General features: G+C 45.2%; 1 protein-coding gene across 3 annotated transcripts in view; it reads left to right on the top strand.

The window, feature by feature from the left end:
- Nucleotides 1-27,312, top strand: part of Arid1b (AT-rich interaction domain 1B) — a 360,006-nt gene that overhangs the window by 29,284 nt on the left and 303,410 nt on the right. For all 3 annotated transcript variants that reach the window (XM_038338780.2, XM_038338778.2, XM_038338779.2), the window contains exon 2: nt 17,372-17,566. In XM_038338780.2, coding sequence (XP_038194708.1) covers nt 17,372-17,566 — 195 coding nt within the window. The remainder of the gene's footprint in view (nt 1-17,371; nt 17,567-27,312) is intronic.

Genomic DNA, 27,312 nt, shown 5'->3' with positions numbered 1-27,312 from the left:
CTATTACTTTATATTTTATCACAAGGCTTGTGGCTTGTTACCTCACATCTTGCTTCTCCAGCAGTTGCTGGTGTCTCCCCGACTCCTCCTTTCTCCCTGACTTTCTGTTGGTATTTCCTGCCTTAGCTATATTCTGCCCTGCCATAGGTCAAAGAAACATCTTTATTAACCAATGGTAATAAAGTATATTCACAGTATACAGAGGGGCACCCCATATCGGATGTGAGCTTGCCTTACCCACTCTCCTTCTGCTTCTTAGCTGACTTTTAGTTACATTCTTTATATCATGTAACAGTGTTCAGGGTTAGGGCCTCAACATACGAATTTCCTGGGATGGGAGAAGGAAGGAAGGAGGAGGAAGGACCCAGTTCATCCACACCTGACCAAAGAAGTCTTTTGGTTTTCACTGGAGTGGAATGGCAGGGCCATGAGAGACCTTTCCCAAAGACCCCGAATCAGATCTGGGGGATTCTGACTGTGTCGTATTCACCACCCAAGGCAGGTTCCTGCTGTAGAATATGGTTTCATCCAACCAGACTAGTGGTCACTGCCTGGCAGGATTTAATTAGCATTAATCGTATGGAGAGTCTGTCACCCAGAGAACAGAGTTCCCAGTAGGTGCTTGTTCTGCTCCTGTGTCCTTGTATGTACTGTGTATCTGTGCTGCTGCTGATGCATTCCTCATGATGGGCTGGCATCCCTGAGCTCACTATACCAAGCATTCCTGTTTCCTGTCATGTCTGTCTTTCACCAAACCTTACAGGCAAGTGCTACTTCAGTTTAGACAGCTGGTGGATGGGTGGTTAGATGGTGGTGGATGGGTGGTTAGATGGTGGACGGGTGGTTAGATGATGGTGGACGGGTGGTTAGATGGTGGTGGACGGGTGGTTAGATGGTGGATGGGTGGTTAGATGGTGGACGGGTGGTTAGATGGTGGACGGGTGGTTAGATGATGGTGGACGGGTGGTTAGATGGTGGTGGACGGGTGGTTAGATGGTGGACGGGTGGTTAGATGGTGGATGGGTGGTTAGATGATGGTGGACGGGTGGTTAGATGATGGTGGACGGGTGGTTAGATGGTGGTGGACGGCTGGTTAGATGGTGGTGGACGGGTGGTTAGATGATGGTGGACGGGTGGTTAGATGGTGGATGGGTGGTTAGATGATGGTGGATGGGTGGTTAGATGGTGGTGGACGGCTGGTTAGATGGTGGTGGACGGGTGGTTAGATGATGGTGGACGGGTGGTTAGATGGTGGACGGGTGGTTAGATGATGGTGGACGGGTGGTTAGATGGTGGACGGGTGGTTAGATGGTGGACGGGTGGTTAGATGATGGTGGACGGGTGGTTAGATGATGGTGGACGGGTGGTTAGATGGTGGACGGGTGGTTAGATGGTGGTGGACGGGTGGTTAGATGGTGGACGGGTGGTTAGATGATGGTGGACGGGTGGTTAGATGGTGGACGGGTGGTTAGATGATGGTGGACGGGTGGTTAGATGATGGTGGACGGGTGGTTAGATGGTGGACGGGTGGTTAGATGGTGGACGGGTGGTTAGATGGTGGTGGACGGGTGGTTAGATGGTGGACGGGTGGTTAGATGGTGGACGGGTGGTTAGATGGTGGACGGGTGGTTAGATGGTGGTGGACGGGTGGTTAGATGGTGGACGGGTGGTTAGATGATGTTCCTGTGAAGGATCTGTTTCCTCTTTCATCCGTGTCTCTAAACCATTCCTCACTCAGCGCTTCCTCCTGAGAAGTAAACTCCTTCTGCCCATCAAGTTCCCACATTCAAACATGTCTTTGCACGTACTACCCCGTCCCTTTCCTTTGGAAGGATAGAGCAGGGCTTTTCCTCAAAGCCTTCCTGTTGATACTCTTGTCAAGCTGCTCCTCCATAGTGTACCTTCTCCCTTTCCACATAGGAACTAGGATCTTGACTGGATGAATGCCCACCCACCCTCTTTTTGAGAAGGTATCATGTAGCCCAGGCTAGCTTCAAATTCACTCTGTAACTGAGGATGACTCTGAGCTCCTGACCGTCTTGCCTCCATCTCTTGGGTGCCGGGAGGACAGGCCTGTGCCACTGTACCTTGCCTGCATATGTTTTCAGCTGCACTCTTCATGCTAGGCCCAGGTCCTGTTTTAAGTGTCAGCAGGACACAACCAAGTATCATGGGTGAAACTCAGTGAGAAATTGCCTAGGTCGGGCTGGCTTGTGAGCATGCCAGTGAGCCTGTGAGGCTGTCAGTTGTCCCCTCCCTCCTTCCCTCCCTCCCTCCCTCCCTCCCTCCCTCCCTCCGTCCCTCCCTCCCTCCCTCCCTCCCTCCCTCCCTCCCTCCCTCCCTCCCTCCCTCTCCCCCCTCCCTCCCTCCCCCTCAATTTTATTTTATGTGCTTTCCTGGCATGTATGTCAGTGTGAAGGCATCATATACCCTGGAACTTGAGCTACAGACAGTTGTGAGCTGCCATGTGGGTGCTGGGAACTGAACCCGGCTCCTCTAGGGGAGCAGGAGTGGCCAGTGCTCTGGACCGTTGAGCCATCTTCCAACCTGAGGGTTTTTCTTTATTGGTTAATTGAGTTGGGTGGCACGGTTTCAAGGAACTGATGCGCTTGTTTCTCTCTGCTCTTGACTAATTGTGTCGTGTTTACTACCTTCACTTTCCCACAGCGATGGACTGGCACCTGGAACTGTTAGCCAGATAAGCCCTTCCTCCTTAAGCTGCCATCAGGAATTTCTCACATCAGTAGACATGAAGCCAGGATGTGACGCATGCCTTTGTTTTTATCTTTTGGAATTTCTGCTCTCAACAGTTTGTGACACGCAGACTCCTGCTAGTGTCAAATGTTTATTGCCATGTCTCCACTCTCTTGACGTGTACAGTAGAGTTCTCTGTCTTCCCTGAAGACCTTGATGGATCCAGAAGTCTGAGCGGATGCATTGGACTTTGCAAATCCTGTTGTTCAATGGGTCAGTGTGTGTGCTTAGAGACATGCACTCATGGTGCCTCTCTTTGGAAGCCTTTTGTAGACATCGCTGATACTTAGAGTGTCCTTGTGAGCCACGCCAGTGTCACAGAGCAGCACTTAAAATGTCAGAGGAGTGGGGATGGAGAGATGGCTCAGAGGTTAAGAGCACTGACTGCTCTTCCAGAGGTCCTGAGTTCAATTCCCAGCAACCACATGGTGGTTCACAGCCATCTATAATGAGATCTGGTGTCCTCTTCTGGCATGCAAACATATATGGAAGGAATGTTGTATACATAATAAATAAATAAATAAATAAATAAATAAATAAATAGGACCCACCTGTGATGTGTGCAATGTCACTGACCATGAGTTTGCCATGTTGGCACGCAGCGTGCTAGTGGGCCTGATGTATCAATTTGCTTTCTTCACCAAACCAGCAAATAAAATATTTGGTTGCAAGGTAATAGAATGGTTTAGTGAAGGGATCTTTGCTTGCAAAGGCATTTTGAGGACATACATGGGATTAAAATTCAATGTTGGAAGGGAGGGTAATGTTCATTAGGGCTCCTCATCAGGGCCTGTTTGAGAGAGGTCTTGGGGGAGTTGGACTGTGTCCAGACGGTATTGTTCCCGCTATACTTGGGAAGTTATTTTACTCCTTTCAGAGTATCTTGGCTTAGTTTGGCCGGCCTGCTTCCGTGGACTGCTGGAGATAAAGGACATGCAAGTGAGTTTGAGGGGCAAGAATGGGGAAGGATCTCCAAGACTTAAGGATTTAAGGGGAATTTGGACGTTTTCTTTGAAAATGCAAATTAATGGTAAAGAAAAAAGTTCAGTCTTTGGCTAAATTTATGCTTGAACAGGTGCATTTGAGGTATGGTTATGGATAATATGGTCCCTGTTTTGGGAGAATGACAATCCTCAATTAAAACCCTTTCTACTTGTTCTGTATTTCAGTGGTTAATTTTTACACCAAAATTTTTTAAAATTATTTTGTTTGTACATATGCGTGTATAGGTGTGTGTATGTAATCAAGTGTGTGTAGGTCAGAGAGTGAATTTTGGGAGCAAGTTTTGGGGGTCGAATTGGGGTTATGTGCATGTGACCACGCGTGTGTGTATGTGGTCAGAGGGCAACTTTTGGGAGCAGGTTTTGGGGGTCGGACTTGGGTTGTGTACATGTGACCGTGTATGTGTGTGTGTGTGTGGTCAGAGGGTGGCTTTCAGGAGCAGGTTTTGGGGGTTAGACTGGGGCTGTGTACATGTGACCGTGTATGTGTGTGTGTGTGTGGTCAGAGGGTGGCTCTCAGGAGAAGTTTTGGGGGTCAGACTCCAGTTGTCAGACTTGCACAGCAAGCGCTTTCGCCCGCTAAGCCTTCTCGCTGATCCCCTAAAATATTTTATGTCCTAATCTCTGTTAATTGATTGTGATGACAGGCTTTTAGGTGAAGATTCATCAATTATCAATAGGCTATCCAACAGTTATAATAATATAAGTTTAATGATAAAACTGTGTCTCCAGCAGCTACTCAGGTGGTTTTGAAGATGCACGACGCGTGTTTGTGTACTATTGGAAAGGCAGACTGGCGTCTGGAGGTTGGCGTCTACATTTCCACGGCAGTCTGTGCAGTGGGCCCTGTGATGCGCTCAGCCTTTCTGCTGGCCTAGGGCTTATGTCACTTCTCTGGTTTTCTTTATTTCTTGCCCTTTCCCCTTATCCATTTTTAAAATAGCAATGCTTTCATACTGTCAGAATCTCGTGTTGTGACACCCCACTCAGCAGTTATGACAGTAGGGTAATGACAGCAACTGCCTCCTGAGAATCAATCAGGCAATTAATTTTGTAAATGAAATGCTGATTATACAAAGCTTCACATGAGAGGCCCAGTGATTAAAATCAGTTTAACAAATTGTTTCAGGTGGGACTTGATTAATAATTTGCCATAAATGCTAAGGATATATGACCAGCATACCCGCTGCTCTTCCTGTCCAAATATGCAGGTGGCCCTCTGTCCAGGTTCAGATAGATGGGTCAGGCTTCACGTTCCTCACACTTTGGTTGTATGTGCCACCCTTGCCAACAGTGAAATGGAATACACAGTTGTGCTTTTGTACTATTATAGTTCATGTTTTCATGTGTTCTACTTAAAAAATAGTTGGAGGGCTGGAGAGATGGCTCAGCAGTCCAGTGGACCTGCGTTCGATTCCCAGCGCCCACATGGTTGCTCACAACTTCAGTCTCAGGGTGTCTGTCGCCATCTTCTGGCCTCCAAGGGCACCAGGCATGCATGTGTTATGTAGACATACATGTGGACGGAATACCCATGCACATTAAATTACAAAAGAAAAGAAAAATGATGCTCCAGTGGCCCAAGTTCAGCTGAGTTCACCAGGTTTTCTGTCCGCATGGGCGGCTCAGACTTCTGATGGTAATGTGTTGATGGATCTTTAGAGCGGCAGGTGCTTGCTAGGCATTTTTCATTCTTAATTACAGTAACAGCAATCAGCAGAGCTTTGGAAATGTTTTGAGACTATTGGGAAGAGTGACATTATGGCAGGGAAATAAAACATGCCTGTTTGGAGCCTTATCACTTGAATCCTGGAGAAGTCACGCTTGGAGTAGGAGGCAGCTGCATGTCTTCCTCACACCCAAACGCCAAACATTTATTAAGAATCTGTCATGAGCCAGGCTGTATATTAGGTTCCATTGTTGTCAGTACTTTAAAACTGACACCTTTAGCAAGGCTGTAAGGTATTAGGAGGGGCGGCCCGGAGAGAGGTGGAGGTTAAGTTGTCCTTGGCTTTCCTTTGTAAACCGGCTGACCAGTTGAAGCAGAACACTAGCTGTGTCCCACGTCTGCCTATAGGCAGGGCTAGAATGAAGAACAAACACTGAAGGAGCTCGTTCTCTGATGAGAAAGAGAGGGGGGGGGGCAGGTAACCAGCGGCAGTGGCTTGGGGTATTTAGTGCCTGTTCAGTGGGAGATTGTGACTGGCGGGACCCTGGGAAAGCAGGTGTTGATGCAGTGGCACTTGGCAGGGTTTGGAAGAATTGCCTCAGTTTACAGGATGGCCAGGGGGATGCTGGGTAAAGGCTTTCTAAGACTTGGAATGACGGTAGAACTTTCCATGTTAAGGTGAGTCTTGTCTCTCAGGGTTTCAGATCTTCAAGAGACTTGACCAATAAGATTCTGACCAGATGAGCAGAAAGGAGAGGTGCCATTCACTGTTCATATTCTTCTTAACACACTGCAGCGCGGAAGCCAGGCAGGGTGGAGGGGTGCTCACAGAGTGTTGAGACAGCAAGGGCTCATTGCTTCTCTCTAGTCCCTCATCTTGCCTGTGAGGAATGGGCAGCTGGAGGGGTGATCCCAGGAGTGCCAGTCTTTAGCATCGTTTAGTGCCTGCACTCTGGGTGTGTGTCCATCCCTGTGACCTGCTGTGCTAGGCTCTCACACTGATAGGTACTGGTATTATATTGACTTTTCAAACCAGGCAGCTGAAGTGCAGACAGCTGTGTCTGCTTAATATCTAGGCTGTTTACCCGGTTTGTTCTGCAGCCCTAAGCCTGCAGTCATCCATCCTCAGGATAGGGTTGGAAAGGTAAGCCCTAGTAGGGCCCCTCTGTCTGCCATGGAAGTCGTGCTAGCTGAGTGTCTCCGAGTCCATTCCAGAACCTTCCTTTCCCTCTGTGCCTTCGTCCGCACCTTTGGAATCGTCAGCTTTTCAGGCTGTGCTGAGTGCGAAAATCCCCACACTTTTTCCCTATGGCTAGTGCTTATACCTCTGCACATACACAAAAGTAAACATTTATTAAGAGTAAAATCTTATAAAAAGAATGCCAAGCCTGGGCTGGTGAGGACGCCCTTTTAATTTTAGCAGTCAGATAGCAGAGGCATGAAGATTGAGCTCAAGGCCAATCTATAGAGTGTTCTAGGCTAGCCAGGGCTACATAGTGAGACCTTGCCTAAATAAATAAATAATAAAAGTAATAACTGAAAGTATTGTATTGCGCAACTTTTGTGCAACCCTGTCCCCAGCCTTCCTGTACACACTGTGGTGTGTGTGTGTGTGTGTGTGTGTGTGTGTGTGTTGTCTCCACCCACAGTTTTGGGGCGCTGTGGATTTGAATGACATGTTACCTTGGTTGTCAGATGTCCTTAGCGCTCTACCACTCTGGTAGAGTGCATTTAAAATTTACCCCAAAATGTAAAAATACTCCACAGCGAAACCATGCACCTTCTCAGTTCTGGCACAGCTGACTTTAGTACCCTGCCACCCCTCTTATTCTGTCCGTCCGTCTGTCTGCCCATTTATCCATCCATATGTATTTGTTTTCTCAGCATTATTGAAAAGGGTTGCAGACACTCTGTCCCTTTGTGTTCCTTGAGAGTGTAGGGCCTAGGAACAGATGTACTCCCGCACGTGCTGGTGCAGTCACTGCAGAAATCCTCCCCTGAGCCGCCCTGATTTTGTCCCCTGTTGTAACAAGCATCTGCCCAGCAGTAGACTTCCCTTCAGGACAGGCTCTGTCTGGCCTTATATTTGTATTTCTTTTCTTTTTAAATTTATTGATGTTTTACGTTATGGACACGAGTGTCTTACTGTGAGTGCCTTTGGAGGCCAAAAGAGAGCACTGATTCCCCTGAGCCTGGAATTACAGACAGCTGTTAGCTGTTATGTGGGTGCTGAGAATCAAACCTGGGTCCTCTCCAAGAGCAGCCAATGCTCTTACCACTGAGCCATCTCTCCAGCTCCATTTTCTTATTTAAAATGTAAAATTTGGCTATGTGTTGGTCATGTTAACTTCTTTCCTGAGCATCCATGTTAAATAGGAGTCGGTGTTGTATCTCATTGGCTCTGCTAAAGAACATACTTCATGGTGGCTTGTCCCTGGAAGCATTTGTGTGTCACCCTGGAGTGTGTCTTTTGTCCAGAAGCAGGTGTTGGTCGACAATTTTAACTTGTTAGCATTTTTTATACTGCATCTTTGAAGCTGCCGATTTTAACAATTAAAGAAGTAGGACTGGGTGCATAGCTCAATGCTTGCCATCGAGGACAAGACCCAGGTAGCTACCCTCCCCCAGGAAGTTACCTAGCTGAGACGTGGCTCTCGAGTAGTCTTTCCCACTGCCGAATGACACTAGCCTTTCAGTGGCTGTCTCAGAGGGAGATGTTATTTCACTTGGAAAGTTGGGGACATCGTGACTCAGGGATCTTGAAAACTTCTCTCTCATTTTGTAGCTAGTCAGAAGCAGCCAGGAGGGATGGACCCAGGCCTCCCTGATGACAGACTCTTACTGCTCTAGAGATGCCAAACTGGTGTCTGCATGGTGCTAGTTGAGAGTGACTGCCTGCAGCTCATGGGGCTTCAGAGACGCCCGTGGGGACTGTCTTCTGTGCCATGATGAAGGAGCAAAGGGTTTCCATACCTTTTAGATCACTGAAATAATCTTATTTCAGAATTACAGAATGCTCTAATAATGATGAGACTAAAATTTTATCCGTGTTAGAAGCCGGTTATGTGTGAATATTTGGAATATGTCATCTCCTATTCTGAACGAATTTTACACCAAGAGTGGCAGTGTTGGTAGTGTGTGCTTGAGTTTGCTGCAGTGCGTGGAGGCCAGTGGTGGCTCTTCAGCTACAGGTGGTGGGGCTGGAATGTGACACTGTCACACACAAACTTTCCTTTCTTGATCTTAATCTGTATTTACATGGCAAGTGCCCCATGTTATTGTTCTCTCTTTAAATAAGAGCCAGCTACTGTGCTCTCTTCAATGACAGAGTCTGAAGAGTGGTGCATGCATGCTGAGGGATGCAAATAGATGAGGGTGGTGCATGCATGCTGAGGGATGCAAATAGGTGAGAGTGGCGCATGCATGCTCAGGCATGTAAATTGTGGAGAGTGGTCTGCCTCTTTAAAAACTACAATTTTCTGGGGTGACAGGAGTAACTTGTCTGAGAATAAATGGAAATATGTTTCATTATTATTTTGATATTCCATTTAGACCCAATTTACCCTTTAATAAACTAAACACACACAGACAAACTTTGATTGTTCACAAGATTATTACATTTGATGAACTAAATTTAAAAGTGTGGTTTAGTTAGACAACAATTTACTCACTGGATTGATTTATAAGCTGCTGAACTTTTGGGGATTAAACTAATAATGCTAAGTTTTTGCCAATTTATAAAAGTCAGACAAAAGCTGGCAGACCAAAACTGGTTTTCTTTTTGCACTTGCATTATCTTTGTTCCACCATAACGGTCGGTTGATTTGCTCCTTGGTTTTCACCCTCACTGTCTGGACTCTTCGGGAGACTAGGTAGGAGGTAATTCACCATGTATTAAGAGTCGCTGGAGACTTTGTGACCTGGGAGCACCTTGAGATATTAGGACAGGGCTGTCAGAGGCTGTCAGGGCTGTGGCTGCTGCTCAGGGAAACTCCTTAAGGAGAAGACAGTGGAGTTGAGTTCTGTAGAACATTCTTTTTGGTGGAGGAATGGCTTGTTGGAAAGCCTTTATGGGAAAATAAGTGCAGCTCCAGAGTTCCAGGAGGCCGTTGTGATTGGAGTTGACTGGGGAGGAGCTGTCTGGTGTGTATGGAGAGAAGGGAGTCATGATTAGATGAGGTGTTTTCTCTCCAGTCAGACATGTGAGAGGGTCTTGTTGGACACGTTTGGGTAACGATAGTTGAAGCCAGCGTGTGCATGACCTTGGTCTCAAGTGGCCTGCTGGTCATCGGAACTCTCACTTTGCGGTTGGAGCCCTGCTGACAAGAGGCCGTGTCACACTGTTAGTCTGGGCTTTCCTGGTCCACAGTGCTCCTCGTGTCAGGCATTGTGCTCCCACCTGGGCACATGGGCGAGCCAGATAAAACCTCCACCCTTAATCAATAGTCTGCCGGGAGACAAGAAGATAGATAAGTTATTGGTTGATTGTGCTCTCTGTTCACTGATTTCTTAAGGCACAGGCAGGGCTCACAGTCAGGTGTCCGACTCTCAGCCCTGTGTCCTTGCCTGTATGGCCCTTGCCTCTGATTCTGCTCCTGAGCACTGAACTGCTCACTGTGTATGTGAGAAGATGGAGGGACTGGCAGTGTGCTGGGCCTCGTGCTCACTCACGGGAGTGAGGTAAGGGCGCTGTGGGCGCTCCCGCTCCAACACAGGGTTCATGTGAGTCCCTAGGAAATGCCGTGCAGACCCTCCCTGTGCTTTCCAGCCTTTTCTTGAATATTAGTGACGTGGCTAAAGATTTAATGACTCACGTTCATCTCACTGTCGGCTGTTGTCAAGCTAGGAGATGCAGTTGTGTGTTAGAAGTCCTTAAGGATCTAGACAAGCATGTCTTTAGGTTAGGAGCAATGACCAGAAATAAACAGAAAATGAACAGATACACAGACTTGTGCCACACAGCCTTCCTGGTGGTAGATACCTGGGGTAGGGGTGAGGGGTTCATACATACCAGCAGTGAGGGTCTTTTTCCTTGCTGACTCCATGACCAGGGTGGCGTGTGCTCATGGAGAATGTATTGAGATGTCTTGGAAATGAATGCTTGTTGTCAGGAAAGGTTTTGGATGAGTCTCCAAGAGGGTGGTTCTCTGAACTGACTGGAGGACTTGGGACACCAGCCTGCCATCACTTATTTATCTGTTTACTTGTTTACTTTTTGGGACAAGGTCTCACTATGTAGCCCTGGATGGGGGTGGAGTTCAGCACAGGTTTTCTCTGTGTATCCCTGGCTGTCTTAGAACTCACTCTGTAGACCAGGCTGGCCTCAAATTCTCAGAGATCCGCCTGCCTCTGCCTCCTGAGTGCTGGGATTAAAGGTGTGTGCACTACTACATCCGGCTACACTGTTGCTTTTCATTGGTAGATTATGGTACATATTTATACATAGGTTATAATATATTTTATGGATATCAATAATTGTAATAATAATGGTGGGATTTTAAGCTCAGGCTAAAACTTAAAATGTAACTGGGAAAAGATTGTGTATCTTTTTTTTCCTGTCTTAAAAAACAACAAAAAGACCTTTCAAAAACAAACCTTGCAAGGTCTTGCTGTGATTACCAATCTGATCTTGAACTCATAATTCTCCTGCTTCAGCCTCCCATGTGTGTGTGCTGTTCATGTCCAGCTAGCTTGTTCAGTGACGGCATATATGTGGAAACGCACACCTCTTTATCTGAATTTATGCATCAAGGCACATTTATATCAGTAAAAGTGGCGTCAATAAAAATTGCCATCCCATTTTTTTAAGAGCAGAAGAATTCTCTTCTCATGCCCTTATCATTAGATGTCATTACACAATTCCACAATACGTTAGGAGTCCAGAATCGAAACCTCAGGATATCGATGGTGGTTATCTGTCAGTATAGGGCAGGTCATATTTAGCATCTTTGCCTCCTTCTTCTCATGTTGCTAATGGCATCATGGCCTGATGTATCAATAGTTTACCATCTTGGAATATGTCTAATATCCTAGAGATCTACGGTATACCTGCATCATCAGAGAATGTAGCCGAAATTTGTGTATTGATAGAAGAATGTGGTAGAGATAGTTGATTCCAGACTTTTGAAGTTCAGTGTTTTATCAGTCTTAAATGGACTGTGCTGTCCCAGTGCAAGTCAAAACACACAGTTTTAGAGGCAGGGTGTATGTTTTCCAACTTCAGTCTGAGGATCAGACCTAAGCACATAATGTTTTGCCCTTTGGAGAGACTTCCTGTGTCATCTAGATGTGAGTCACTTTTTTTTTTTGCCTTTGTTTTTGTGGTGACTGAAAACCATAGTACTTAGAGGCTTGACAAGGACTGGGGGCTCTTTATGAGTCTGCCATGTGCATGTATGAATTATTGCTGGCTTCATGTGTGTCTGCCATGTGCATGTCTGAATTGTCAAGTATCTGGTTGGGTACCAATGCTGACTTTTTGTTTCTGAAAGTGCTCTCCTTTCTGTGACCAGTCAGAGCTCCTAAACAGTTACCAAGTGACCACAGTTCCCCAGGTTGTCTGAGTAAGACAACGAGCTGTGCTGAGCCTGGGCATTGTCATCAGGACACACTAGTGAGGTCAGAAATCTAACACAGAAAGTGAGAAAAGGTCATAAAGGGGTTAAATAGCAGCACAGGGCACTGCAGAAGTTCTCACAGGGCAGCCTGGGCGTGTTTTCACGCTGCCATGGTAGCAGGTGCTAGTGATGTACAGGGAGGGGGTCAAGAGTGAGCTCCTCCTGTCCCACGAGTTTCTGCCCTGAGCCAGGGGATGCCAGGAGACAGCCCAGCTCTAGCCTGCAGGTCTCAGCCTAACTTCCCGTGGCCTGGGAAGCATCACTGTTGGAGCTGTATATAGAGGCACTGTCATCAGGGCGTTGGAAGCTATTAAAGCTGTATAGAGCCGTTATCATGGCAAAGCCCGAGAAGATTGCTTTATGAGGTGACAGTTATTCACAGGTCCCAGAGGCCTCCTGGTCATCAGCATCAGTTTTCATAGAACTGTAACTTGTGTGCATCACAATGGAGAACTTTACCTATTTTGTGCGTCTTCCATATTCCCATTTTCACACATCCCACTGTGCTGGTATAGTAAGGCTTGTGCATAGCTTTTGTGATTGTGGTTGTGATTGATTGGTTCCATTTTTCTTTGAACTTTTAGGCTACAGGGTGACAGGCACTTGGTAGCTCTTACTAATTCTGTATGCATGTGTGCCTCCCCTGTGCATACACGTCATAGAGCATGTGTGGAGGCCAGTGGAGAGCTTGCAGATGCAGTGTGCTTCTCTGCTGGGCCCTAGCTCAGCAATAATGACACGGAGACTTATTATTATGAAAGCTTGGCCTTTAGCTTGGACTTTCCCCCAAATAGCTCTTAGAATTTAATTTGTTTTTATTAATCTGCCCTCCGCCATGTGGCTTACCTCTCCTCTGTACTGTATGTCTAACTTCTTTAGTGTCTCCCTGCCACAACAAATTTATCCCCAGCTCCTCTCTCTCCCCGGAAGTCCCACCTATTCTCTCCTGCTTAGTTATTGGCCATTCAGCTCTTTATTAAACCAGTCAGAAGGCGCCTTGGCAAAGACACATCTTCTTAGTGTAAAAAGATTATCCCATAGCAGCAGAAGTCGGTTGCATCCTTCTAATATGGGGATCCTAGGGCTCCCACTCAGGTTGTTTATAAGACCTTCACCCACTAGCCCTCTTGCCAGCCCCCATTTATACTTTGTATACCTGTTTGTTCAGATACTTATTCACACTGGGCGTGGTTACTTTTGTCAGCTTTGTAGGTGATTGGAGTATCACCAGCAGGAGACTCCTTCCTGTCAGTGAGAAGAGGGGCGCCTTTCCCTTTCTGTGAGCTCTTGCAGTAGCCGGATGTGCAGACACAGTTGCGGGTTGACCTGTGGTGGTTCTTCCTGGGGGTTTTGCAAATATCTTTATCCAGTTTGTGGTTTAGGGAACTGGGCTAAGAAAATCATAGCAAGACCTTTAGTAAATTAGGCCCTTAATTTGATATTCAGGGGTAAAGTAAAGTTACATAGGTATCTTTACTATAAATATGTACTAGGCATATTCTGATAAGATGACTCTGAATGGCGATCTAAATTATGCTAGAGATAACACGAGCTGCTATCTTTTGGCTTCGGTAATTTACAAAAGGGAATTCCCAGGTCAGCTTTTGGAAGCCAGAATATAGCTGGACTCGGTTACCGGTGTGCTTAGAGTCTGAACACAGACATGCTTCAAAACCTGCTGTACTCATCCTCAGTCCGTTCTTCCCGGGATGGGGCAACAGAGCCTGTTGGAAGACATTAGGCCCCCAAGAGAGACCAGGCAAAGCAAGTGTGTGTGTCCTGGAGAGAGAGGGGGAAGAGCACGGCTGTGTGAACACAGAAGCCTAGCAAGTACTAAAATCCAGTCCGGAAATTGATGTGTCTTGTGGGGTTGACACTCAGGTGTAGCATTGTGGGCTACTGTGGAGAGGAAAACCCCACCCAGTGAGGAGCTTGAGGACCGATGACTGTGGACGGGGCTGGAACAGCACCTTCTGTATGAGAAATGAAGATGGTCATACTCTAAAAGTATCCCAACAGGACGAACGATAACAAACAAAATTATTTAAGGGTCTATGTGCACACAAGGCCTAACCTAGCCTTTAGTTCTTCAGGAAAAGTTTTGGTTTTGATTGAGATTCTCGTAGTGAGGAGCTGAGATACTTCTCTGCATGTTTTAATGTTCACATCAGCAGGTTCACAGGGGATGAATTCGGATTGTGGATGAGTGCCTAAAAACAGGATGAAAGGAGAAAAGGGTGGAATTAAATAATAGACGTTATGTGAGTAGGTACACGCTTCATAGTCCCGCAAGCAATCCGATGCCTTGGAGGCGGAGAGGAGCTGCATCTCATGTCCTTGATGTTCAGGAGTCTCAGGGTTAAGCTAATGTTTTTGACTCTAGTGCAAATTAGCTGCATCTTGAATTGGACTGAGTTGCTGAGACAGATATTATGAAACAGTTTCGTCAGGGGTAAGGCAAGCGCTGCACTGTGGCAGTGCCTGGCGCAGGCGTCTGCACTTCCTCCCGAGTTAGACCTTGTGCTTTCCTTACGCAGTTTAGGTTGGGCATTGTGTAGAGTGAGGTGAGTAGAATCCCCGTGTTCGTGCTGCCTGAGCGATGCCCACACAGGGCTGCTGCAGAGCCGTGCTGATAGCTCTCTGACCTGATTGGGAATGTGTGCAGCCTCTCTGTGGGCTGCTGTTCCCTCGCTGGTTTTGAAATTACCGGCTCAACCTTGATTTTTCATACTGCCAAAGAAAATCTTGCTTTATCGTTGGAAAGAAAATCTGGAGAAAAATTACACCCTGCTTTCACAAGCATACACTGTAATGTAAATATTCAGAGGAAATGCTTAGTTCTAGAATTTGCTGTTGCCACAGGCATGCTAGCATGTGTGTCTGCAAGGCAGGCCAGGGCTATGGAAGAGGAGTGTACTGATTGAATGAAACCATATGCTCTTGCTCATTTCCAGTTATTTTAGGTTCAGTGTTCTTGGTTGGTGAAAGTAATAGAGTTTAAATCCCAAACTTGTGAATTTTCTTAGATGGTGTGACCCCATTTCCTCTGTGCTCCACACAGTGTTGGTCCGTGTAGGATCTGCATCCACAGAGCTGTGGGGGGGGGGGGGTGCTCTGGCTGAGGCCAGGTGTTTTCCGTAGTTCCTTTCTTTTCTCCTACCACTGAGACAATGTGTCAGCTGCTTGCATCCCTGATTCCTGTATCCCTGCATTCCTGTACCCCTGATTCTTACATCCCTGATCCCTGCATCTCTGCATCTCTGTATCCCTGCATCCAGGCATCCCTGATCTCTGTATTCCTGCATCCCCATATTCCTGCATGTACTAGGATCATGATGCCCACCCCCACAATCTTCCCCACCATCGTCATGGCTGCTCATTCCTGTTCCCCTGAGAGTATGTAGTGCACACCCTCACCGCTGAAATCATCACGATCTGAGCACGCAGCTGTCATCAAGTCACAAAAACAAACCCCCACCAGATGACTTCCCCTGGGTCATCTCACTCCCAGGAGAAATGACCACCTGCAGTCTTGTGGTAGGACATGGAGGGAGGGGAAGCTGGCCATTCTCCCCTTCCTCAGCTGTGGGTTTTGGGGCTCACTGCTTGCTGCTGTTCTTTCTCTTTATCCCTCACCCTTAGGCCTCACTTCTGCTGGCAACAGTGTCTCTGCAGAGCTCAGCAGGTACCTGCCCTAGCCAATGTTCCTCCAGGCCTTCACCTTTACTGTGTGGCCTGCTGGGCTCGGGTGGCAGTCCTGCTTTGTGACTCCATGAGATTGCCTTCTCTTCGGGGACAACATGCTCCCTGCAGTTCTGTCTGCTGTTTCAGATACTTGGTTTCTTTGTGGTCCATGCCCCCGCCCCCCACACACTCCTTTGCCTAAATAGTATTGCTCCCAATTTATTTTTCCACACATCATTCTCCCTGTTCCTCCTTTACCTCCCATATTGCCTTTTAAAACAGGGTCTTGTTAATGTAGTCTCAAACTATGTCCAACTGCCCTTACATTCCTGATCCTCTGCCTCATTGGCCGTCCTCCCAGGATAAAGTGAATGGGCTTCACTTGCTAACTCACCCTGTGCTTATTGAACGTTTACTTTGTGCCCCTGGAAGCATCACCTTTCGTGCCAACATCATTGCATATTCCTTACTTAATCTGTGTCTTACCACCCACCTTCCATCGCTTCTTAGACTCTGAGTCTTCGTGTATGTGTGTGTGTGTGTGTGTGTGTGTGTGTGATCTCATCACTGCTGCCTGTCCATCACAGGACCTCTATCTCACCTGCCCAGTATGGCAGCTGGCCCTGCTTTCAGCCACTTCCTGAGAGAACAGTCCTGACAGGTGGCTCTGGTGACAGAGGGTCATCAGAAGAGGCAGCCTGAGATGACCTGTCAGGCGTTGGCTCATGCTCCGTCCTCGGCCTTCTGCAGCAAATCTTCAGTCTCCTGCATCACACATACCTGTAGCTTCCATGCCTCCTCAGACACAGCAGGCAGCTTCGCTTCTGAAGTTGGAGTTCTGTTTGCATTTCCGCCCCCCACCCCAAGCCTGGCTCCCCAGTTAGTCTGCAGCTCTTCCTGAGAGTCCTCACCAGCTTGTGTGGGAGCCTGGCACACAGCAGGTTTGGGGAGAAGGATCTGCTTGAGAGTGCCATGGGCCTTGTGGCCTCAGGCGAGGGCTGCTGCTCTGATAGCCCAGGTTGGGAAGGCCTTGCTTGACTTCTGCTCCTGCCTCTCTGACCTTGGCCCTGAGGCCCAAGGACTGACTCACCAGACCAAAAATAAATTCAGAGTTAGCTTTGAACTGGTGTTTTTGCTAAGGTGTTTACTACCTTGTGATTCCCAGTCTGGGGTTATTGCTACACACTCATTATCTTTGGAAATGTTTATCTGAAAGCATTTTGCATTATCTAAAATTCTTCTTTTTACTTGGGCACTAGGCTCCCTCAGGCTCTGTAGGTTTCAGGTCTAAAATGTCATCACTGTGATACTTTGAATCAAAAGTGCTGCCAGTCATCTTTATCCTTATTAGTAATCACGTTATCTGTGCTTTTTTAGGATTCTAGGTACTTATATGTAAAATTTCTCTTTATATAATTTATTCTAGATCTTCTTTATTTTAAAATCCTTTCTGAAAGTTAGTTTAAAAAATGTCTCTTTAATGTTCTAGATTAGTATTTTTTGGAGTTGTGGTCTTTAATCTCAAGATCTAGATGGTTGTGTTTTATGTATGTATTATGTATGTATTATGTATGTATGTATGTAAGATTCAGAGTCTGCATTTGTTCTTAGTAATAGCTAATAAACTTTTCTTTATCTCCTCACAGGGCAGTCCAATGGATCCAATGGTGATGAAGAGGCCTCAGTTGTACGGGATGGGTACTCACCCCCATTCCCAGCCACAGCAGAGCAGTCCATACCCAGGAGGCTCCTATGGTCCCCCAGGAACACAGCGGTACCCCCTCAGCATGCAGGGCCGGGCTCCAGGGGCCCTGGGAGGCATGCAGTACCCACAGCAGCAGGTTAGTATCAGCTTCTCTCTGCCTTCACCTGTTGTAGTGATAGCTTTTTTTTTCCTTTTTGATTTCTGTGTTACTGGTATTGAGAGAATTTGGGGGTGTTCTGTGTTATCCCCCCTTTTTTTCTTTGTTAAAGATGGAAAGTTGAACTTGCAATGAAATTGACCATTTTCACTTTGTTTTTTCTTTCTTAAAAATGGAAATTGATTTTGCAACAAAGTAGACAAAGTTCCTGCTTGATAGACTGCAGTCTTGCTACTCTCAGTGACCTTGACTTTCTCACATTTCTGAGGTTAACTCCTCAGATGCGGAGCTGTGAGAAGACTTCACTGAGGTTTTTGTAGTCCTTCAAAGCTTTGTTTTGCTGTTGTTGTTTAAGTTAGTCTGATCGTGTTAGCCCAGGCTGTTCTCAAGCTTGGTCTCCCAGTGATGGGATTACAGATGTTGCCACTAGCCTGGGCTAGCATCAGCTTTAATTTCCCAGAAAGTTTCTTCTGTTAGACTATTTTTGTGGTGTGTCTAGAAAAGGCTTCTGATTTCATTTGTGAATTTGGTTAGTTGTCTTGGATAGGAGAAGCCTTTCTTATTCTTAAACAAAAGTCCCCATCTTTTTCTCCCTTTCAGAATCAAGTGTCATTAACCATACATGGTTGCTCAGCTAGCCACATCAGCTCATGGTCTCCGGGGTCTTAGAGTTTGCTTGTTTAGCTGGCCTGAAGAGGCACAGGCCTTGCAAAGGACACAATTGGATTCAGGCTTGTCAGGGTGTTTAGTGACAGGGAGCACCAAAAAGGCTGTGCCTGGCTATAGTGATAGGAGCTGCAGGCCGCTTCCCGCCACCCGGCTAGCTTTATCCAAAATAATTACATGGAAACTGTATTCTTTTAAATACTGCCTGGTCCATTAGCTCTAGCCTCTTACTGGCTAACTCTCACATCTTGATTAACCCATTTCTATTAATGCGTATAGCAACACAAGGTGGTAGCTTAACGGGAAGATTCTAACCTACGTCCATCTTGGGCCGAAGCTTCATGGCGACTGCCTCACTGCCTTCTACCCGGCATCCTGTTCTGTTTACTCTGCCTACCTAATTTTCTGTCCTATCAAAGGGCCAAGGCAGTTTCTTTATTTGACTAATGAAATCAACACAGAACAGAAGACCCTCCCACATCATTTCCCCTTTTTCTGTTTAAACAAAAAAGAAAGGCTTTCACTTTAACATAGTAAAATTACATATAACAAAACAGTTATCAAGCAAGAATTACAATTACAATACTTATATCTATTTTATCTTTATCATAATAATGGAAAACTATAACTAACCATTCTTCAACTCCATCAAAGACTCCAGAAGGATATAATATTACCTAAATAAACAAGAAGTAAGAAACTTCTAAAACTCTAGAAATGACAGAGACATCTCACTGCCTGGACAGTCACCCAAAGTTCTTTTGTACTGTTGGGGCATCCATTTTTAGCCTACAGGCCCATAGTGTCCAGCAGACATTTCCATGAAGCAGGAAATTTCAAAGGCAGTTCAGTCACTTTCTTCTGTATCCTGCAGAATGTCTCGCATACTCTTTCATGAACCAGGAACCCCAAAGGACCATCTCACCTTTAGGCAAGTTCAGCAGTCCTTTCTCTGCGGGTTCTTTGTGTCCAGTTTATGCAACAGTCCAGACGAGAGCAGTTTCTTGCCCATTGTCCTCTTGAAGTGGATTGGTGCTGCCAGGAGCAGAAGTGTCTCATTGTCATGAAAATCCCTAAGTTATTAAAACATTTAAAATGCCATATTCTGTAGTCTTTGAAAGATATGAAGAATGCCTATTTAACTGAAATATATCTCTATATATCTAGAAAATCTAACTAACATGACTACAAGCTTGACTATTATCGATGATTATCCATTAACAACCTATATTTTGTAATTATACATTACATTTTTAAATGAACTACATAATCACAATACCTTAATCAAGATCAGAAATACATATACATATAATAAAATTGACCTAAAATTTATATCAACAAAGCAAAATTTATACCAATGTAAATTATTCATATCTATATCACATCCCTCTTTAAATGTAAAAGAACATTTATAAACAATATTTGGGAATATGGGCGCAGTTTTTCTCTCCAAATTGCTTCGTGCTGAATGGGGGCGCTGTTAATCAGATCTTTCATGGGATAACCTGTGTGCTAGATTCATCTCAGTCAGCAGTTGAGTGAAGTAATTTTTTGAAGGTGTTCACAGCAACCTTTCAGGAGGGCGTGGCCTATCATACCATATTGGGATAGAAGCAATCCACAGGGTCTCATCCTCTGTGAAAACAAAAGAAGAACTTTTCCAAAGCATCAGAACCTTAGATCCAAATTTTGAAGTCAAGGTATTTTCAAAATATCTACCTTGGATTAGTTCAGCAGCATTTATAAACAAATATCTTGTTGCTCCTTCCTCAGCATTCAAACAATTCAAAGAGAGCATAATAGCATACAGTATCAAGATTCTCTATGTATTTTCCATCTTTATGTGACTTTACGTAACCTCTATTTCTTTTATTTTTATTTTTTGAGACAGATTCTCTGTATAGCTTTGTCCTGGAATAACTCTGTAGACCAGACTGCCCTTGAACTCTCAGAGATCTGCCAGGCATTGGGATTAAAGGTGTGTCCTGCCACACCTTGAGGTCACAGAGGTCAATCTGCCTCTGCCTCCCAAGTGTTGGGATTAAAGGTGTGTACCACCACACCCAACTACTCTCTCTCTCTCTTTTTTTACTTTAAGAAATTTAACCTTTAGCCTACATATATTTTTAACACACTGTAAGCCATTTAGAGGTTTTCTTCGACTTTGAATCTTTCTTTTACTGTATATCTCTTTTTTTGACAACATGAACCTTTAATTTACCAAGCAATATCGGTAGGACTAAAGCCGTGGCTTTGACGGCTTGGATCCAGCCCATGCCTTAGCTTTCTAGCCTCATGGCGGAGGTACCCGCAGGAGCCATCTTCATTGCCACAACTCTATGGCATTTCAAGGTCTCTGCCGGCAAGCAAGCTGCAGCATTCTGCTCACAGACCACACTCAGTTGGACTGCCTGCCTGAAAGAGTCAGAGTTTGTCCTGGCAGGACGGCCCAGAAAGCCAGCATTTTAAAACAGCACAACTTTTTTCCTGCTATGGCTGAAAACAAACAAGCATGCAGTCAGCTTTTATCAACACCACTTAAGTGTTTTGTGGCAGGACCTCTTAAGAGCTGCACGGTTTTGCAGCTAAAGCTGAGTCAGAAAGCCTCTCTTAGATGAGAGTGCTTGCTTGCCTCTAGCAAGCAGAGCAGACCCGAGAAATTGCTGCTATCAAGAAAACATGCTTTACTCTAGTCTTTCCCAAGCTTTCTCAGGCTTTCTATGAATTCAGTGTTCCACGTTGGGTGCCATTTGTAGTGATGAGGCAAGCAGGCGGTGGGCTGAAGGCGAGCAGGCCTGCTTTTCATCCCATCCAGCTCAGAAAAAGGGGAAATGATGTAGGAGGGTCATCTGTCTATGTGTTACTTTCATTGGTTAATAAAGAAAACTGCTTGGCCTGATAGGTCAGAACATAGGTAGGCAGGGAAGACAGAACAGAATGCTGGGAGAAAGAAAGCCGAGTCAGGCAGACACCATAGCTCTTCTCTCCGAGATGGACGCAGGTTAAGATCCTTCCTGGTAAGCCACCACCTCGTGGTGCTACACAGATTACTAAATATGGGTTAAAGCAAGATGTGAGAGTTAGCCAATAAGAGGCTGAAACTAATGGGCCAAGCAGTGTTTAAAACAATACAATTTGTGTGTTGTTATTTTGGGGTATAAGCTAGCCAGGCGGCCGGGAGCCGGGAGGCAGGAATGCAGCCCACTGCTCCTTACTACACCTGGCAGTGGGAGAAATGATTTTACTGCCTCTGAATTGGGGCGGTCCTGTAATGCTGCCCCTTAAGCCGTGGCAGCCATTAACAGACCTTCCTCCCAGGAATTTCTTCTCCGCATTTTGCCGAAACTCTTCTGTGAGGAAACAAGTCGGCCAGAGCTTGTTCTCTATAAAGTGGATGTGATGGCCATTGACTACATTTTGTGTGATGGTGAGCTGAGTACTGCTCGCTCCTGAGGCCCTGTTCTGTAGCTGAGTGTTGTCTGTCCTATCTTGCTGTTAAAGGAAAGATGGAATTAGGTCAGCCCTTCAGTCCTAGTGTGGTTCCTTACATTGCACATAGCTCCACACTGTCAAAGAATAACTCTGAGTGCCCGGATCAGCTTGCTTTCTGTTACTCCAGGTTACCCTTTGCCTTCTGTTACCCCAGGTTACCCTTTCTTCTGCCAGGCTTTACTTTCTCCAGAGTTGACGCTTCTGATTATGGGGGTAGGGTGGGGAGTTAATTGATAGATAAGAAAGTGACTCTTGGCTGCCAACCCCAACCAAGAACCTTTGTGTTATTAGAGTTTAACTTCCTCTCTGTGAAGGAAGGAGCACTCTGCAGCAGGAAGCTGAAGGCCTCATGGCGTGTCTAGTCCATCTGATGGGTGCACAGTTCTGTCTGCTGCAGAAGGAAGGAGAGAGGCAGAGAGGCAGTGAAAGCAGGGGCTGAATCCTGGGGATGCTAGCGCTCTTGATTCCCAGCCCGTTTCCTTGACGCCAGGTTGGGACGGCATTCCTGGGGGAGCTGCAGACTCGTATCTCTTCTGAGTTCAAGTCTTGCTAGTTTTAGACATTGGCCTAGTTTGTTGAGCCAGAGTGAGAGCCAAATACAGAAAGTCTGTGAAGAATGGTTACCAAGGAAATCTCTTTACATTATTCTCTCCTCCAGTGTGTGGGGTAAAGTGGGTCTGCACTGAAATGCAGTCTCAGTTTGCTTACCTTTTTGGTTTTATTTAACCCCATGATCTTTACATGCCTTTGAAATCTGGTAACTCTTAGATTTACTTGAAAGAACAAATTGCTGGTTATCCATCAAGTGTTGTAGCAAATGCTTTCTGTGTGGTATTTATTTATTTCTTCATTCATTTCTTCTTCCCTTCATTTTGTTTTTGACTTTTTGAGAAAGAGTTTCTCTGTGTAGCCTTGGCTGTCCTGGAACTAGCTCTGTAGACCAGACTGGTCTTGAACTCACAGAGATTCGCCTGCTTCTGCCTCCTGAGTGCTGGGCTTAAAGTTGTTTGCCACCACTGCCTGACTTGTATGATTTTTTTAAAAAACATTAATAATTAGTATAAGTCACAGCATGTGTGTGGAGGTCAAGGATAGACCTTCTGTTCTTCTACCACGTAGGGTGGGGCCCAGCAATTGATCTCAGTTCAGGCTTTTGGCAAACATCCTTGCCCATTCAGTCATCTCTGTCCAATTCAGGTACACGGATCTTTTTGATAATGAAGATAGTAAGTTAGGTGAGAAGGCGAATGTCTCAGCTGTGGAAGATTTCAAGCTTTTGTAACAAGTTAATCATGATTAGGGCTCTATCTGCCGAATTTCACCCCCTCATTTATAAGACTGCTTTGCCTCATTTTGAAATTTCAGAAAATAACTGGGGATAGATTTCTGTTTGAATGTTTGTTAACATTGTAAAGGAGACACAGCTTCAGATATTTATTCCCCCTTCCTCCCTTAGTGCTGGGGATTGAACTCAGGGCTTCACAGATGCTCGCAGCACTCACCTGCTGAGGCACACCCTCCCTCAGTTCATACGGCATTTGTAACACCAAATCCATGGAACAGTTCTTAATAGTTTGAAATGGAGTAATTAGTAGTGGTTTTGAGAAATAGCTGGTAGTTCATGTGCACACCTTTGGTTTCCCCCCGCCCCGAGATATGGAGATTATAAATGTATACTATAAATGTATATGCAGTAAGGTCCAGGCACTAGCTGCTATGCGTCCTATCATCTTTTCTTAGGATCACTGTAATTGGCTCAGCATTGGGATAGAGCATAAGTACAGGACTAATGTTCTTGAGAGAAAAGGTTGGGAGATAATTATGACGTTGAGTGTTCATTGAGTGGACATCGCCACCTAGGCATGGCTTTGCTTTGGATGCCATCCAGTTTCCTGTGTTTGGTTTGTGAACCTCTAATGAGCTGCATCCAGTTCATTTAGCATTGCTCATGTATTTCTGCAGAGGATTAAAATGCAGGAATTCAGCTTTGTAAATTGAGTTGCCCACTTACCAGCTGAGTGGTAAGTTGCCTTTGGCTCAGGGGTCACAGTTTGATTCTTGGCTGGCATTCTGCTCCTGTGATAGGAATTCTAAATGTGTGTCCCACTAGAACCGTAGTGCTCGGATGGAATTTCAGGTCCACAGCATCTCTGCTTATTTTGTGTCTCTCGGTGGGAGGGACTGGCCACCGAGAGTTTGATACTAGCATTAACCACGACGCTCTTGACTGGTGTCATGGTAGCTTTAGATTTGGAATGCACCCGTGACTGACTTACTGAAGCATAGTGTGATAATAGTGCGCTACTTTCGTCTTTATGGACTGGAACTAGATTTGTGGTCTTCAGTCCTTGCTCTCCCACGTCACCAGGCAGATGCATGCCCAAACAGGTCAGCCTTGTACAGCCCTAAAAACTCTTCTGTTTGGCTTTTTATTGAGTTGAGGGGGAATGAATTTTCTCTGCTCTGTGGAGAATTTTCTGCCTCCAGGCTCCTGGAACAGACCTGGTGATTAGCAGAAGCATACTGTTGACTTCGTCTAGTACAGAGTCAAACAAAGGTGTGGCTTGTCACACGTTGACTGGGTTTTCAGTTTGCTTTTTTGCCTATAGAAGCAGCAAGGGTGTTCTTGGCTGGATCAGGGGTGTGCATGCGCAAAGCTTGGCTTCTTTTTTCTCGGCTTCTTTGCTCATTAACGCGGTCTTTGCCTGTTCACCCTAGAGAGTTTTATACAAAATAAGTAGCAGTGAAAGATCATAGACCACAGAAGCTGCTATTTATTTGTGTCAGTAGATTTCAGATACCTTCAGAGGCTCTCTCCCACATTCGGGAGTCAGTGGGTTAGCACCTTTATCATGCTCCAATTTGGGAGCCGGAGGTCATGGTCATTATACAGCGGGGAAATGGAAGGAATTAGAGATCTCTGTTATTAGCTTAGTTCCTCCCTCCCTCCCTCCCTCCCTCCCTCCCTCCCTCCCTCCCTCCCTCCCTCCCTTTTCTTAGACAGTGTCTTTCTCTCAAACAGGTGGGCCAGGCTGGGCTGGAACCCAGTGAGTTCCCCTCTATCCCCGCCACGCTCTGATTAAAGCCTGTGCCACCACACTCCACACGTGAGTGTTGTTAGGAGAAAACCCAGCTTTCTTTAGTTTTTACAAAGTGTCTGTTTTTTTGAAGACCTTTATAGTAAAGCATAGGACATAACCATTGTTTTGAAAGTGGCCAAATTCATTAGAAGTTAGTAATTTTGTTAGGGTGTTGTATCTTAACATAGCAGTTTCTACTGAGATGGAAACTAAATTAAGAACAGATTCCTTTGAGGATGACTTCAGATGAAGTGGACATTCTCGTCGATGTTTATTTACCGTCTCTACTATCTGGCCGTATCTCCTTCAGTGCGCGTTTGGAGTAAGATGTTTATTTCAGAAGAGAAGCATTTCTCCTTGGGACCATCCTCGCAGCCAGATCGCCTCTTGGAGTGCACATGCTTATTTTGGCAGGAGATGTTTCTAAAAAGGAGACAGACATTGCAATTGTTGGGTGAAAATGAATCTTTTCTTTGTGACTATTCAGACAGCTGAGCAGTTTCCAGGATTCTTACCTCTGTTACTATATTTTTGGTGTAGTGTAGAATTTCTTTTTTGCATTTACTTGAAAGTCATATTTTGATAGAATTTGAACAGTTATGTGAAAGGGAGGCTTCATGGAGCAAAGACTGCGTCAGACAACATTCCCATATGTTTTTTGTTGTTGTTGTTGTGTTTTGATGTGAAATACTTGTTACTGCTTCTCTCCCGCATCATGAGGGTGAAAAGGCATGGTTTTAGTCTCGTCTAAGAACGCTTAGGTCTCCTACTTTTGAGGAGTGTGATTGGATGAAGGAAGAAGACTTGATGTGGGGCAGTGAGGAGGAGTAGGTGCCCGGCGTGTTTACACTTAGACTCCTGGAGATTTGGGTCACTTCACATGCGCCTACAGACATCCCTGCATGCATGCTCATACACTTGCTTATGGAACATTTCATTTGTGAGGCAGTGGCATTTCCATGTAATGTATCCCATATGCTAAATATGTTTTCTGTTATACAGATACATACATGTAAACCCTTAGTTAAATAAGATGAAGGCAGGTGTTTTGCTGTTACAGCTATGAAATGCTGTGGAATTTATTGGCTATGTGGTCCAAAGCATTATTTGTTGGTTATCCTGTGTGCCCAGAGACTGGAGGCAAGCAGCTTTGCTTTGTACCTGAGATGCTTACATTTCTCAGCTATTGAACATTTGTATAAATAATGGCCTTTCACTGGCCTCGTTTGTCTGGTTGCTTCAGGTCTTATGCAGTGAACATGCATGTATTTACGTTTTGTCAACAAGACTCTGACACATCACACACCTGCTTCCATGAGGATAGATAGCAGAAATCGCCAGGATTGGTGCCAGAGTTCCTTGTTGATGGAGTTTCTTACCAAGAAAATATTTCTGAAAGAATTTGTAGATAGAGTACCATATTTACTCCTTAAAATGTAAATTTCTGGAACACTAGCTTCTTACATTGTAGTTAGGTTGAAACACCTTTGAAGCACTGTGACATTGTCACTAAACTTGTATTAGAGGAGAGCTCTGTGTAGACCTTCAAATCTTTACCTTTTATACAAGTAAGACAGGATGAGATTATTATTGGGAGTTTTTTCCTCCCGAGACAGGGTTTCTCTGTAGCTTTGGAGCCTGTACTGGAACTAGCTCAGTAGACCAGCCTGGCCTTAAACTCACAGATATCCACCTGCCTCTGCTTCCCTAGTGCTGGGATTAAAGGCGTGCGGCACCACCGCCCGGCTAGTCTTGGAAATTTAATGAGAAATGTGAGCTGCTTTCATCTTTGGTTTGGAAAGCCACATTGGCATTTGTTTTTCATAGAGCATTTATATTGTTCTAGAGGCAAAATAGCCTCTGTCCTCCACTGTGTTTATACTGTTTCCTTTCATATATGATTTCTACTGTGTAATGTACATATAGAGACTCCAACCCCAAATACCTGTCAAATTTTCTGTTATAGCTTTATTTTATGTTTTTTTTTTTTAAATTTTTTTTTCTGGCATAAGTGCAAGCTTTTAAAAATGATTTATTTTTATTTTATGTGCATTGGTGTTTTGCCTGCATATATGTCTGTGTGAGGGTGTCAGATCTCCTGAACAGCAGTATCAGGTAGTTGTGAGTAGCCACGTGGGTGCTAGGAATTGAACTTGGGTCCTCTGGAAATGCATTCGGTGCTCTTAACTACTGAACTGTGTCTCTAGCCCCTGTAGTTTTACTTTTAATGTATGAAAATCATAAGTGATTATTTCAAATGGTTTTAGAATCACTTTAATATGTTTTAAATAAATTTCTCACTTCTGTCACTCAAAAAACAGTATGATATATTTATGTAAAAATTTTAGCACTAAGGCTAACAGTTGTTGTCGATGAAATCAATCAACCACATTTGTCCACTGTTCTTTGAAAAACAAAACAACAAAAACCCCACAAGATAAACTAAAAGAGAGAGCAAGTGTCATATTAGTTAGGGTGTTTCTCCGA

Source organism: Arvicola amphibius, chromosome 8 (genome assembly GCF_903992535.2).
Source record: "Arvicola amphibius chromosome 8, mArvAmp1.2, whole genome shotgun sequence".
In the NCBI taxonomy this organism is placed as follows: domain Eukaryota; kingdom Metazoa; phylum Chordata; class Mammalia; order Rodentia; family Cricetidae; genus Arvicola; species Arvicola amphibius.
This window is presented reverse-complemented; position numbering and strand designations above follow the sequence as displayed.